Below are 12057 nucleotides of genomic sequence, written 5' to 3'. Positions count from 1 at the left end.
TACATTCATCAAAGTTTAGAAGGCAGCCGTTTTGATTAAAAACTTAACTTTGTTTTTTTTCACAGCCAGAGCAGCTTCCCCCACACGGAGATCCTCTCTTCACACGTCATCAATGACTAATCCAGCTTCCTCCAATCACGGCATGGCCTCAGGCAATGACTACCCTGGGGGGAAAGCCGTGATTGGAGGAAGCTGGATTAGTCATTGATGACGTGTGAAGAGAGGATCTCCGTGTGGGGGAAGCTGATCTGGCTGTGCAAAGAAGAGAGGTAAGTTGTTAATCAAAACGGTTGCTTTGTAAACTTTGATGAATGAAAGTGCCCCTGTTTTTAATAGTATTCATTCATCAAACTTTACTTTCACTTTAAGGGATTTAAAACTGAGGCTGAAAGCATTTTTCAGATTAGCGTTTGGAGGTTCAGGGGCGATTTGTATATTCACTACAAAGAGGGTGGTTGATTCATGTTATAGGCTTACAATAGAGGTAGTAAAGGCAAAGACGGTTGTAAGGGAATACAAGAATGCCCGGGATAGGTAACAGTTCAGAAGGAAATATGGTCAGACTTAATTGGCCTTATAATACTTTCTTTGTGGCATGACATTTGTATTAAAGTGTATGATTTTATATCAATTGTAGCAAATGTTTATGATGACCAGTTATATACTTGTACTTACAGTATAGATAACATTATAAGGCCATTTACATAGAAAGGTTAATTTTGCAAATATGTGTTTATCTTTGTGTGTTATGCATAAAATGGCCTATTTGATGTTTTAAGGAGGACAACAAAGCTATATAATGTAACTGTATGGCTTGCAATAAAACATAGTGGAGAATGACTTGGTGTAAAACAAAAAACAGATGGTAAATCACCAGACAAATCTTATACTATGTTTGTTGACGACTGATCAAAATTTACAGTGTTACACAGGACAGTGCTCAACAAACCCAAGAACCAGAGAGGAGCCACTGGCTCCTAGAGTTGCTCCTAACAATATATATATATATACACAGAGGATATATTTATACATACATACATACATTTATAAATATATCCTGTTCCTTGCAATACTTGCGATACTGCGATAATTTTATGAACTGCATTATTCTAAGTTGCTCAACAAGTGTTATCCATAATTTAGTATGCTATGATGGACATTGTTGTAGGACTTGTCAATTTGCAGTTGATATTGCCCTTTTGATACAAATTGTTATGATGTTGCCAATAATTAATACATTGTTGTATCCTATAATTTAAAGGTGGTCTTTGTCTTTTTCTGCCGATTAGCCTCCCTTAGTATCCCCATTCTCCTCTAGGGAACTCCCATATATATTTTTGTAATAGTCTAGTGCTGGACAATAGTGGTCTCTCTCTCTCTTTTTTTTATTATATATATATATATATATATATATATATATATATATATATATATATATATATATATATATATATATATATATATCTATGAGTACGGCTCAGTGGAGCTGAAATGCGTAAGACCTGACCTGATCTGATGCCCTTTTATTTCCCCTTGTTTGTATATGCTTTTAAAGTATACCAATAAAAGTTAAGAGTTTTAATCCACTCACGGCTGGAAATTCCCTTGTTTGCATATGGATATATATATATATAACACACACCTGTCCTGGCTCCTGACAGCATGCCTAGCTCCTAAATATTTTTACTGGGTCCTAAATGTTAAACAGGTTTGTCGACCCTTGAGATAGATGTATCCACATTTGTTTTCATATTTCATTTTTAAATCTGGTTAATTTGCAGTTCAAGAAAACGGGCCATCAAAAACACAACAATGTCGTACGTCTTTGTTAATGACTCCTCCCAGACCAACGTTCCGCTTCTACAGGCATGCATTGATGGGGACTTCAACTACTCCAAGCGTTTGCTGGAAAGTGGGTTTGACCCCAACATCAGAGATAGCCGTGGCCGCACTGGCCTTCACCTAGCTGCAGCCAGGGGCAACGTAGACATCTGCCAACTTCTGCATAAATTTGGTGCTGACCTGCTGGCCACAGACTACCAAGGCAACACAGCCCTCCATCTTTGTGGTCATGTCGACACGATTCAGTTCCTCGTCACCAATGGACTCAAAATTGACATTTGGTGAGTGATCTGAATTTCTATTCTTTATAGTTTTTAAATTTGTGTAAAATTTTAGATAGAATGTTAGACAAAGAAATCCACCAAAACTATTGAATAATTCCTGTGTGTCATGTCATCTAGGTTATACGTTTTTAAAGATACTAAATATTTTGGCTATAATTTTGCTTTAATATCACCTCTTCCATTTGTCATGCAGACAGATGTTTGAAAGCAATCCTGTATTTTAGTTTGTAAAGAGTTTATAACAGGTCACCTTATTACATTACAGATATTAGCCCTTTCTATATATTTTAATATTGGAGGATTGTTCACTGTACATTTGAAGAGAAAAACGCATTCCAGTACTTCTCTTTATACAATATATATTTGTGACACATTTAAATTATAGATTTTTTTGTAACTTTATAAATGCATGCTAAAAATAAATGGTTTTGATGGTTGAAACTGCCACCTATATAGAAATGCAGTTTTCTATATAGAAAGGCTATGCAAACAAGAGCCATCAAAATAAATCAGCTTTCCCAGGGTGGGGGAGAGTATCCAGACCATTTAAAAGGGTGTTCTTGCTGCCGATAGGAATATAATGAACTATTATGTTACCTGATTACCACATCCCTTTTTTCATGTGTTTTACAGCTGCTCTTTCATATTAATGACATTAAAAATATTAATACAGCGTAAAGCAATTTATTTTTGCAAAATATTGGTAAGAGAAGAAATTCAATTTGTAAGCACAAAAGAAATTGGTATAAAAAGCTATCTCAAAGCTGTTTAAAGTGCTGTAAAACATGTCAAGTTATGGAGTTATTACTTTATTATTTAACCCCTTAGTGACCAGACCATTTTTAAATTTTCTTACCGTTAAGGACCAAGGCTATTTTTAAATTTCTGCAGTGTTTGTGTTTAGCTGTAATTTTCCTCTTACTCATTTACTGTACCCACAAATATTATATACTGTTTTGCTTGCCATTAAATGGACTTTCTAAAGACACCATTATTTTCATCATGCTATATAATAAAAGGCCAGGTATGTTTGTCAGATGCAGTCATGCGCAGTAGAGACTGCACAAGGACAAACATACCTGGCCTTGAGCAGCAGAGGAGTGCGCACTGTGGAAGCTGCCTGGTGGGGGCGTGATGCGATGGGTCGTGATGCGATGGGTCGTGATGCAATGGGGGCGTGGTCGGGAGGGAGCGCACGTGATGGGGCATGGCCGACGGGAGCAGCCGTGGTGGCAGCGGCATGGTCAAGTGAGAGAGAAAAACAGAGGGGAGAGAGGAGGGGGAGAGAGAGACCAAAAGAGAGGAGGGAAAGAGCGAAAGAGAGGGGGGAAAGAGAGAAAGCGAGCAAAAGAGAGGGGAGAGAGAGCAAAAGAGGAGGGGGCAAAAGAGAGGAGGGAGAGAGAGCAAAAGAGAGGAGGGAGAGAGAGCAAAAGAGGGGGGAGAGAGCGAGCAAAAGAGAGGGGGGGAGAGAGAGCAAAAGAGGGGGGAGAGAGAGAGCAAAAGAGAGGGGGGGGAGAGAGCAAAAGAGAGGGGGGGGAGAGAGCAAAAGAGAGGGGGGGGGAGAGAGCAAAAGAGAGGGGGGGAGAGAGCAAAAGAGAGGGGGGGGAGAGAGCAAAAGAGAGGGGGGGGGAGAGAGCAAAAGAGAGGGGGGGGAGAGAGCAAAAGAGAGGGGGGGAGAGAGCAAAAGAGAGGGGGGGGAGAGAGCAAAAGAGGGGGGGAGAGAGAGCAAAAGAGGGGGGAGAGAGAGAGCAAAAGAGAGGGGGGGAGAGAGCAAAAGAGAGGGGGGGAGAGAGCAAAAGAAAGGGGGGGGAGAGAGCAAAAGAGAGGGGGGGGAGAGAGCAAAAGAGGGGGGGGGGGAGAGAGCAAAAGAGGGGGGGGGGGGAGAGAGCAAAAGAGGGGGGAGAGAGAGCAAAAGAGGCAGAGAGAGAGAGTAAAAGAGGGAGGCAGAGAGAGAGAGTAAAAGAGGGAGGCAGAGAGAGAGAGTAAAAGAGGGAGGCAGAGAGAGAGAGCAAAAGAGGGGGCAGAGAGAGAGAGCAAAAGAGGGGGGAGAGAGAGAGAGCAAAAGAGGGGGGAGAGAGAGAGAGCAAAAGAGGGGGGAGAGAGAGAGAGCAAAAGAGGGGGGGAGAGAGAGAGAGCAAAAGAGGGGGGAGAGAGAGAGAGCAAAAGAGGGGGAGAGAGAGAGAGCAAAAGAGGGGGGAGAGAGAGAGAGCAAAAGAGGGGGGAGAGAGAGAGAGCAAAAGAGGGGGGAGAGAGAGCAAAAGAGGGGGGGGGGGGAGAGCAAAAGAGGGGGGGGGGGAGAGCAAAAGAGGGGGGGGGAGAGCGAGCAAAAGAGGGGGGGGGGGAGAGAGAGAGAGCAAAAGGGGGGGAGAGAGAGAGCAAAAGAGGGGGGGAGAGAGAGCAAAAGAGGGGGGGGAGAGAGAGCAAAAGAGGGGGGTGAGAGAGAGCAAAAGAGGGGGGGAGTGAGAGAGAGCAAAAGAGGGGGGAGAGAGAGAGAGCAAAAGAGGGGGGAGAGAGAGAGCAAAAGAGGGGGGAGAGAGAGAGCAAAAGAGAGGGGGGGAGAGAGCAAGAGAGGGGGGGAGAGAGCAAGAGAGGGGGGGGGAGAGAGCAAAAGGGGGGGGGGGAGAGAGAGAGCAAAAGAGGGGGGGAGAGAGAGAGCAAAAGAGGGGGGGAGAGAGAGAGCAAAAGAGGGGGGAGGGAGAGCAAAAGAGGGGGGGGAGAGAGCAAAAGAGGGGGGGGAGAGAGCAAAAGAGGGGGGGGAGAGAGAGCAAAAGAGGGGGGGGGGAGAGAGAGCAAAAGAGGGGGGGAGAGAGAGAGCAAAAGAGGGGGGGAGAGAGAGAGCAAAAGAGGGGGGGAGAGAGAGAGCAAAAGAGGGGGGGGGAGAGAGCGCAAAAGAGGGGGGGGGGGAGAGAGAGCAAAAGAGGGGGGGAGAGAGAGCGCAAAAGAGGGGGGGAGAGAGAGCAAAAGAGGGGGGGAGAGAGAGAGCAAAAGAGGGGGGGAGAGAGAGCAAAAGAGGGGGGGGGGGAGAGAGCGCAAAAGAGGGGGGGAGAGAGAGAGCAAAAGAGGGGGGGAGAGAGCAAAAGAGGGGGGGAGAGAGAGAGCAAAAGAGGGGGGGAGAGAGAGAGCAAAAGAGGGGGGGGAGAGAGAGAGCAGGGGAGGAGAGAGAGAGAGCAAAAAGAGGGGGAGGAGAGAGAGAGAGCAAAAAGAGGGGGAGGAGAGAGAGAGAGAGCAAAAAGAGGGGGAGGAGAGAGAGAGCAAAAAGAGGGGGAGGAGAGAGAGAGAGCAAAAAGAGGGGGAGGAGAGAGAGAGAGCAAAAAGAGGGGGAGGAGAGAGAGAGAGCAAAAAGAGGGGGAGGAGAGAGAGCAAAAAGAGAGGGGGGGGAGAGAGAGAGAGAGCAAAAAGAGAGGGGGGAGAGAGAGCAAAAAGAGGGGGGGAGGAGAGAGAGCAAAAAGTGGGGGGGAGAGAGAGAGCAAAAAGGGCGGGAGAGAGAGCAAAAAGAGGGGGGGGAGAGAGCAAAAGAGGGGGGGAGAGAGCAAAAGAGGGGGGGAGAGAGCAAAAGAGAGGGGGGGAGAGAGAGCAAAAGAGGGGGGGGGGGAGAGAGCGCAAAAGAGGGGGGGAGAGAGAGAGCAAAAGAGGGGGGGAGAGAGAGAGCAAAAGAGGGGGGGAGAGAGAGAGCAAAAGAGGGGGGGAGAGAGAGAGTAAAAGAGGGGGGGAGAGAGAGAGCAGGGGAGGAGAGAGAGAGAGCAAAAAGAGGGGGAGGAGAGAGAGCAAAAAGAGGGGGAGGAGAGAGAGAGAGAGCAAAAAGAGGGGGAGGAGAGAGAGAGCAAAAAGAGGGGGAGGAGAGAGAGAGAGCAAAAAGAGGGGGAGGAGAGAGAGAGAGCAAAAAGAGGGGGAGGAGAGAGAGAGAGCAAAAAGAGGGGGAGGAGAGAGAGAGAGAGCAAAAAGAGGGGGAGGAGAGAGAGAGAGAGCAAAAAGAGGGGGAGGAGAGAGAGCAAAAAGAGAGGGGGGGGGAGAGAGAGAGAGAGAGAGAGAGAGAGCAAAAAGAGAGGGGGGAGAGAGAGCAAAAAGAGGGGGGGAGGAGAGAGAGCAAAAAGTGGGGGGGAGAGAGAGCAAAAAGGGCGGGAGAGAGAGCAAAAAGAGGGGGGGGGAGAGAGCAAAAGAGGGGGGGAGAGAGCAAAAGAGGGGGGGAGAGAGCAAAAGAGAGGGGGGAGAGAGAGGGAGCAAGGGTTGGAACCGCTGTATTTAAAAAAAAAATTGGCCCGTGTATTAGGACTAGTATCTTATAATATACTATAAAAAAAAATATAAAATATGATGAAAAAAATCTGTTACACATTTACAACCACCAAAAAACACCCATGCTAAATAGTTTCTGAATTTTTTCCTGAGTTTAGAAATACCCAATGTTTACATGTTCTTTGCTTTTTATGCAAGTTATAGGGCAATAAGTACAAGTAGCACTTTGCTATTTCCAAACCTTTTTTTAAAAAAAATAGCTATAGTTACATTGGAACACTGATATCTGTCAGGAATCCCTAAATAACCCTTCACATGTATATATATTTTTTAGTAGACAACCCAAAGTATTGATCTAGGCCCATTTTGGTATATTTGATGCCACCATTTCACCTCCAAATGCAATCAAATAAAAAAATTGTTTTTCACAAACTTTAGGTTTCTCACTGAAATTATTTACAAACAGCTTGTGCAATTATGGCACAAGTGGTTGTAAATGCTTCTCTGGGATCCCCTTTGTTCAGAAATAGCAGACATTTATGGCTTTGGCATTACTTTTTGGTAATTAGAAGGCCGCTAAATGCTGCTGCGCACCACACTTGTATTATGCCCAGCAGTGAAGAGGTTAATTAAGTAGCTTGTAGGGTTAATTTTAGCTTTAGTGTAGAGATCAGCCTCCCATCTGACACCTCCCACCCCCTGATCCCTCTCAAACAGCTCTCTTCCCTCCCCCACCTCACAATTGTCACCGCTAAGTACTGGCAGAAAGTCTGCCGGTAACATACCTGTTACCTCTACAAAGCTGCCTCTGAAAGAAGCCCCTCTACCCCAGAGATCAGCAAGGAGAGGCAGATGGATCACTGTAGGCTCTGGAAGAATTAGAACAGTAGACCAGAAGCATTGCCCACAACCTCTGCCATTGCAAAACTCCTATGCTGCTCTTGCCGAATACACTTGTGATGAGGAGATTGCTGTTTCTGAGCCCTCTGAAGCTGTAACAGGTAATTTAAATCTATTGGCACCTGATTCTCCAGGTAACATAACACAGGAAAGAACTGCAGATGTGTTTTTGAGAAAAAGACTGTTAGTGGGTGACTCTATTTTGAGGAATGTGTATTTAGGTGAAAGTAAAGGAGAAACAAGGGAGGTTAGATGTCTTCCAGGAGCTACTGCTCACAGGGATAGGAATCGTATTTTGAGAATTGTTAAGGCAGCAGGAAAGGGAAGTGAGTTGGATGTGATTGTTCATTTAGGAACAAATGATCTGGCTAGTAATCATGTTGCTGCTGTTCAGAAAGAGTTTTGTGACCTAGGTAATCATTTAGAGACTGTGGCATCAACTCTATCATTTTCTGCTATTTTACCTGTGTATGACCAGGAAGCAGGAAAGATGGAGCGGATAACAACATTTAATTCTTGGTTAGATAAGTGGTGCAGGGAACGAGGATTTGGTTTTATTGGCCATTATAGCTCTGTTTGGAAAGATACTAGGTTATTTAGGAGAGATGGCTTGCATTTGGATGCTAAAGGAACAGAGTATCTGGGAGAGGAGTTCAAATACTTTATTAGAAATCATTTAAACTAATAAAGGGGGGTAGCATTAATATATCCACCTGCCCCCCACAGCATGCCAAAACTGTTAGTCCAAGTAACAATTCTAGAAATTCTAGTAGAAAAATTCTTCGTGCCATGAGCACAAATGCTCGCAGCTTAGGAAATAAATTACCTGAACTCATTTCAATAATGACTAGGGACAACTTGGATTTAGTAGCTATAACAGAAACATGGTACAATGATTTGCATGACTGGGACATAGTCATACCTGGATACAGGTTATTTAAAAAGAACAGAGTAGGAAAGAAAGGTGGAGGAGTTGCTTTGTATGTAAATGAAAATATAAAGGTTACTGAAATTGTAGGAACAAATGATGAGGTGGAAAGTATTTGGGTGACTTTGGAAATTGGAGATAAAAATGTTTTTAGAATAGGGGTTGTATATAGGCCTCCATTGCAGGATGAAAAACTGGACAATCTGTTATTAGATGAAATAACCAAAATGACCATGAAGGGTAAGGTTATAGTACTGGGGGACTTTAATTTGCCAGATATAGACTGGAAGATTCCTTCTGCTAGATCGGCTAGAAGCAGGTATATTCTTGAATCTCTGCTAGGGGAATCACTTGAACAATTAGTCAAGGAACCAACTCGTAAGGAAGCTATATTAGATCTAATACTTACAAACAGTGATACAGTTTCAGATGTGTCTGTAGGTGAGAACTTAGGATCCAGTGATCATCAATCTGTTTGGTTTAGTATTCATGTTCAGGAACTGTACACCCAGACTAAAACAAAAGTTTTAGACTTTAGGACGGCAGATTTTTCATTAATGGGAGAATACCTAAAAAACTATTTAAAGGGGAAAAATCTTATTACAGGGGTTCAAGAACAGTGGGAATTTGTGAAAGGTGCCATTTTAGATGCAACCGCACACTGTATTAGACATGTCTGTAAAAGTAAAAGAAAGCGGAAACCAATTTGGTTTTCCAAAGAAGTAGCACATGCTGTAAAGACAAAAAAGATAGCTTATAAAAATTACAGACACACACAAGCAGATGATGATATGAAAATATGGAGACTCCAACAAAAAAAGACTAAGCAGTTAATTAGGAAGGTTAAAGCTGATGCAGAAGAGAAGATAGCACAGTCAGTAAAACATGGGGACAAAACATTCTTTAGATATATCAGTGAAAGAAGAAAAAATAAGGTAGGAATAGTAAAATTGAAATCAGTTGATGGTAGAATAATAGAAGGAGATAAGCAGATTGCAGACTGTCTCAATGATTACTTCTGTTCTGTTTTCACTAAAGATTGTGAAGATACAATGTCTACATTAAGGGATGCTATGCAAAATAGAAACAAGCTTAACAGTAATCTTTTTACAGAGGATGAGGTTTTGTTAGCATTATCAAAAATAAATGTTACAAAGGCAGTGGGTCCTGATAATATTCATCCAAGGGTTTTAAAAGAACTTCGTTCAGTGCTAACTGTCCCATTAACTGATCTGTTTAATCAGTCACTATTAACAGGAGCTGTCCCAGATGATTGGAGAATAGCAAATGTAATACCTCTTCATAAAAAGGGCAGTAGAGAAGAATCTGGCAACTACAGGCCAGTTAGTTTAACTTCAGTAGTAGGGAAATTAATGGAAAGCCTCTTAAAGGAAAGAATTATGACTTACATAAAGACAAACAATTTAGAGGACCAAAATCAGCATGGTTTTACTTCAGGGAGATCATGTCAGACTAATCTAATTGACTTCTTTGATTATGTAACAAAAGTATTAGACAAGGGAGGAGCAGTTGATGTAGCATATCTAGATTTCAGCAAAGCATTTGACACCGTCCCACACAATAAACTTATTCACAAACTATATCTCCTTGGTCTAGATTCAAAAATTGTGAACTGGGTGGAATGCTGGCTTAAGGACAGAAAACAAAGTGTCTTAGTAAATGGAGTTCATTCAGCAGAGGGGGCTGTTACTAGTGGTGTTCCTCAGGGGTCAGTTCTGGGGCCTGTTTTGTTTAACATATTTATCTGCGATATCAGCAAAGGGCTACAGGGGAAAGTATGTCTCTTTGCAGATGATACAAAAATTTGCAACAGAGTGGATGTTCCAGGGGGGGTAGACAAAATGAGAAGTGATATACAACAATTGGAGGATTGGACAAACGACTGGGATCTAAAGTTTAACACAGCAAAGTGTAAAATAATGCATTTAGGGAAGAAAAATCCAAATGTTAATTACAGACTCAATGACACTTTACTGACTGTTACAGACGAGGAAGAGGACTTGGGAATTATTATTTCAGATGATTTAAAACTTAGTAAACAATGTAGTAAGGCAGCGAGTAAGGCTAGCAGAATGCTTGGATGTATTGGTAGAGGTATTTGCAGCAGAAATAGTAAGGTTCTTATGCCACTTTATAGATCATTAGTTAGGCCTCATCTTGAGTATTGTGTGCAGTTCTGGAGGCCATATCTTCAGAAGGATATTAACAAACTTGAATCTGTGCAAAGGAGGGCTACCAAAATGGTACATGGTCTAAAAAATAAAACTTACCAGGATAGGCTCAATGACCTAAATATGTATAGCTTAGAGGAGAGAAGGGAAAGAGGTGATATGATAGCAACTTTCAAGTACATTAAAGGGTTTAGTAAAACTGAGGCTGTGGGTATTTTACATAAAATGGAAAATTCAAGAACAAGGGGTCATGAGCTCAAGCTAAAGGGTAGTAGATTCAGGAGTAATTTGAGGAAGCACTTCTTTACAGAAAGAGTGATTGATTTATGGAATAAACTTCCTCAAGAGGTAGTAGCAACAAACACTGTGGGGGACTTTAAAAATGCATGGGACAAGCATAGGGCTATCCTACGAACTAGATAAGTTTATACTGTTAGGTAAGGTGGGGCAGACTTGCTGGGCCTATGGCTCTTATCTGCCGTCAATATCTATGTTTCTATGTTTCTATGTTTCTGCCAGTATAAAAATAAAGGTGTTGTAAAGTGCCTTTAAATAACCTAAAATAAAGTTCAGCTGTTCTAGTAGGTCTTTCCTGACATTTTCTTAGTCGCATCCTACAGCAAAAGCCATGGTCCGCATAGAGCTTGCAAAGCATCAGAGGGATCTCATTGTTAAAAGGTATCAGTCAGGAGAAGGGTACAATAGAAGTGGAGAAAATATGACGCAATAGTGACATTACCAAGAACTGGACGTCCCTCCAAAATTGATGAAAAGACGAGAAGAAAACTGATCTGGGAGGCTGCTATGAGGCCTACAGCAACATTAAAGGAGCTGCAGGAATATCTGGCAAGTACTGGCTGTGTGGTGCATGTGACAACAATCTCCCGTATTCTTCATATGTCTGTGCTATGGATTTTGCAAAAACACATCTGAAGTCTCCCAAACGCATGTGGTAAAAGGTGTTATGGTCTGATGAAACCAAGGTTTAACTTTTTGGCCATAATTCCAAAAGATATGTTTGACGCAAAAACAACACTGCACATCACCAAAAGAACACCATACCCACAGTGAAGCATGGTGGTGGCAGCATCATGCTTTGGGGCTGTTTTTCTTCAACTGGAAATGGGGCATTAGCCAAGGTAGAGGGAATTATGAACAGTTCCAAATACCAGTCAATGTTGGCACAAAACCTTCAGGCTTCTGCTAGAAAGCTGGACATGAAGAGGAACTTCATCTTTCAGCATGACAACGACCCAAAGCATACCTGTACATCCAAATCAACAAAGAAATGGCTTCACCAGAAGAAGATTAAAGTTTTGGAATGACCCAGCCAGAGCCCAGACCTGAATCCGATCAAAAATCTGTGTGGTGATCTGAAGAGGATTTTGCACAGGCGATGTCCTCGCAATTTGACAGATTTGGAGTGTTTTTGCAAAGAAGAATTTTTGCCATGTCAAGATGTGCCATGTTGATAGACTTATACCTAAAAAGACTGAGTGCTGTAATAAAATTAAAAGGTGCTTCAACAAAGTACACTTATGCAACCATATTATTTTAGTTTTGTATTTTTACTTCCCTTAACCTAAAAGATTTCAGTTTGTTTTTCAATTGAGTTGTACAGTTTATAGGTCACATTAAAGGTGAAAAAAGTTCTGAATTGATTTATCTTTGTCTCATT

General features: G+C 42.6%; 1 protein-coding gene across 3 annotated transcripts in view; it reads left to right on the top strand.

Annotated features, from left to right (window-relative positions):
• ANKRD46 (ankyrin repeat domain 46) overlaps positions 1-12057 on the top strand; it is a 92752-nt gene that overhangs the window by 11075 nt on the left and 69620 nt on the right. For all 3 annotated transcript variants that reach the window (XM_053715248.1, XM_053715247.1, XM_053715249.1), the window contains exon 2: positions 1782-2123. In XM_053715248.1, coding sequence (XP_053571223.1) covers positions 1813-2123 — 311 coding nt within the window. In that variant the 5' untranslated portion in view covers positions 1782-1812. The remainder of the gene's footprint in view (positions 1-1781; positions 2124-12057) is intronic.

The sequence above is a fragment of the Bombina bombina genome, chromosome 5 (assembly GCF_027579735.1).
Source record: "Bombina bombina isolate aBomBom1 chromosome 5, aBomBom1.pri, whole genome shotgun sequence".
In the NCBI taxonomy this organism is placed as follows: Eukaryota; Metazoa; Chordata; class Amphibia; order Anura; family Bombinatoridae; genus Bombina; species Bombina bombina.
This window is presented reverse-complemented; position numbering and strand designations above follow the sequence as displayed.